The following is a 3130-nucleotide window of genomic DNA, read 5'->3' as shown; positions in this document are numbered from 1 at the left end:
AGAAAGAAAGAAAGAAAGAAAGAAAGAAAGAAAGAAAGAAAGAAAGAGGAAAATGTGATAGAATTTGTAGCCTGAGAGGTCTGAAAGGTGCAAGCACTAAGTATAGCAGGGTGTCTGAGCTGTCATCTTGAATGCATTTTAAAACAAAAATCTATTTTAAATTTAGGGCATCTTGAGGTTGACCAATCAGAGGGTCGTAAATGGCACCCCTTAAAACAGACATGTGTAGCTTTCTGTTCCCTCTGGCTCTCTGCAGGAGTGGCTATTTTGAGAGCTGTGATTGTCCACAGACCCCCAGTTCATTGACCCACTCCCCACCTATGTGAGGGCTTAGTAATCTGTCCCCTCCCGTCTTCAGACTGGGTGACTATGGTTCAGGAAGTAGAACACCTTTTCTGATGAACACACTATCTCAAGAGAATCACCTGTTCCTCACCTCATATAGGCTCCTCTCCTGGTCAATCGCACCAGCTTTCACAAAGTGTCTATGTGGAGCTGGGTGTGGCTTAGGCGCAGTGAGCTCTATGTGTGCTAGGTGTGAGGCGTGTGTTTGATCCCTTGCACAAATAAGTACATGGATGAACACAGCGGTAACTTTTTTCCCTCCTGGAAGTGGGCAGTCTGGGATGTTTGGTGTCTAAGCGGTGTGACACGGGACTGCTGAGAACCTTGTCTGTCTTGCTGCGACGCACCAACCGTGTCCCGCCCCTGTTTTCTGCAGAGATCGTGGATGGGAATGTGAAGATGACCCTGGGCATGATCTGGACCATCATCCTTCGCTTTGCCATCCAGGACATCTCTGTGGAAGGTGGGTTTCTGCTTTGTTCTGTCCTTTCTCGAACTCACTTCTCCCCCTGCCTTCCCTACCCAGTCTTCCTCTCTTGGCTCATCCAGAACTCCCTCATATGATTTCAAATAACCCCCAAAAGTATGTCGGCCCAGCGGCATTCCTTGCTTTCAGAAGGCCAAGGCTGTTGCGGTTAAGTGTCTTAAAGCCTCACCAGGCCCTTGGGAAAGGATGAGAAATAGGAGGAATCTTAGAAAAGTGAGGGGCGCCCCATGTCCGCTGATGTGGTCATTGCTCCCCCTGGTGGCCACCTCTCAGATGTGCACAGGTTGCCCTGGTATGAGAGTAATAATCTCTCTGTATTCCTTACCAGCTGTTTTTTTTAAACCTTTGTACCTGATATTCTGCTTTTATCACTCACTGTTCATGGTTTTCTAAGTACATGATATATGCATACGAAAAAGCACTTTTAAAAATAAGATTGAGATAAAATGCTTTTAAAATATACAGCTTTAATTTTTTTATGTGTATGGGTATTTTTACCTGGGTGTATGTCTGCGTATTGTGTGCGTGCCTTGTGCCCCAGAGTCCAGAAGTGGGGATTGGATCTCCTGACACTGGAATTACAGTTGTCAGCCTCCCAGTGTGAGTGTTGGCTACTGACCTTGAGTTCTGGAAGAACAGCAAGTACTCTTAACCACCAAGCCATCTCTTCAGTCCCGTAAAGATTTATTTTATCTTTTTATGTATATGCATATGTGTCTGTGTGTGGTTATATACAGGTGAATGCTGGTGCCCTCAGAGACCATACACATTGGCTCCTGGAGCTGGTGTTACAGGCAATAGTGAGCTATTCTAACATGGGTGCTTGGAACCCAATTTAGGTCCCCTTCGAGGGCACTGAGCTACCTCACCAGCCCCATGCCAACTCATAAATAGATTATTATTTATTTTGAGGCAGGATCTCACCAGGCACCTCTAGTTAGTTGGCCTGGAACCTGCTATGTAGACCAGGCTGCCCTTGAACCCCCAGAGATCTACCTGCCTCTGCCTCCAGAGTGCTGAAATTAAAGGTGTACTGTGTGACACCGACTCCCAGGCCAATTTTATAATTGGCTGCTTGTACTTGAATAATTATTACCTTAGTGCTATTCTTTAGCATTATTTTAAAGTCTATTTTATGAATTAAATAGGTGAGGAGCCCGCTTTAGTAAAGGCCACCACCTGCAGTTCACAGATCTGAACACACGGAGGCAGTGCAGCCTATAACCTTAGTACTGGGAGTTCACCATCCCCTCGGGTGCCTGGCTTTACAGACGCCCTCCTGATCTACACAGACTAACAGGGCACCAGAGCCAGATCAATGCAGTAATAGGAAGAAGCCTTATATTAGATGGACCTGGACAGGAATCCTTTCTTTCTGGTTCTCCATGCTGACCCTGTCAAGGGGCTTCTGGTCATGTAAGTTTCATGGGCTCTTGCAGCTGTCCTTGGAGCAGCCACCAGTTGCTGACTTACCTTATATTAAAGTCATCTCTTGACTAGGAGGGACACAAGCAGGTGACATCAGAAAGGTGCTGCTGTCTGGACATTTTAGTTTGTGATGAGAGTGACTTGGTTTTTTAATTCTTAAATAACTTTTCCAACTTTGCCCAACAAATAGACATAGTGGCCTAGACTTCCTTCCTTGTAGCAATGGAGTTGATCTCTTGAGGTCCCTGTAGGGCCTCTTATGAGCAGTGTCCTCCCTCTCCTGGGTCAGCCTACTGACCTCTTCCCCCACCCCTTTTTCACAGAGACATCAGCTAAAGAAGGGTTGCTCCTGTGGTGTCAGAGGAAGACAGCCCCGTATAAAAATGTCAACATCCAAAACTTCCACATCAGGTGAGTGCTGCAGCTAGGGACTCACATGGAGCTGGCCTGCCTCCTCAGGGCCTCCCCTGCCCCACCCTCGGTTAGAAGAGTGGTGGTGGTGGTGGGGTGTAGTTCTTTTTGGGAAGGGTATGTCCTTTTGAATCCGTCATCCCTCCCTGTGGTGTCTTGGACCTGACTGTTGCCTGGCGCACCTCTGTTGATATTTGTGATACTGAGAAGACTCCCCAAGATTGTGTCAGGAAGCCCAGGGTTCCAGACCAACAGGCTAAGGCTTTAGTGAGGGGGTTGGGTGGGTGTGGTGAGTTCATCTCGACTTGCCAACCACTCAAAAAAGCTTGACCCCAATACCTGGGAATGTGGCAGGCAGAAGCATCCCTTCCTATCCCTGTCTTCTAAATCCTGCTTCAAAGGATTGCATCCTAAACATCGGAAGTCACATTCCCTCTCTCTCTCCCTGGACAGCTGGAA

At 47.3% G+C, this 3130-nt stretch overlaps 1 protein-coding gene across 3 annotated transcripts in view; it reads left to right on the top strand.

Moving 5' to 3' along the window:
• Actn1 (actinin alpha 1) overlaps nucleotides 1–3130 on the top strand; it is a 96507-nt gene that overhangs the window by 62451 nt on the left and 30926 nt on the right. For all 3 annotated transcript variants that reach the window (XM_028752152.1, XM_028752149.1, XM_028752161.1), the window contains exons 4-6: nucleotides 722–808; nucleotides 2584–2671; nucleotides 3125–3130. The exon at nucleotides 3125–3130 is cut by the window's right edge and continues 73 nt beyond it. In XM_028752152.1, coding sequence (XP_028607985.1) covers nucleotides 722–808; nucleotides 2584–2671; nucleotides 3125–3130 — 181 coding nt within the window. The remainder of the gene's footprint in view (nucleotides 1–721; nucleotides 809–2583; nucleotides 2672–3124) is intronic.

Source organism: Grammomys surdaster, unplaced genomic scaffold, assembly GCF_004785775.1.
Source record: "Grammomys surdaster isolate TR1022 unplaced genomic scaffold, NIH_TR_1.0 127, whole genome shotgun sequence".
Taxonomy (NCBI): Eukaryota; Metazoa; Chordata; class Mammalia; order Rodentia; family Muridae; genus Grammomys; species Grammomys surdaster.
The sequence above is the reverse complement of the archived record's forward strand: the minus strand, read 5'-3'. Positions and strand labels throughout refer to the sequence as shown.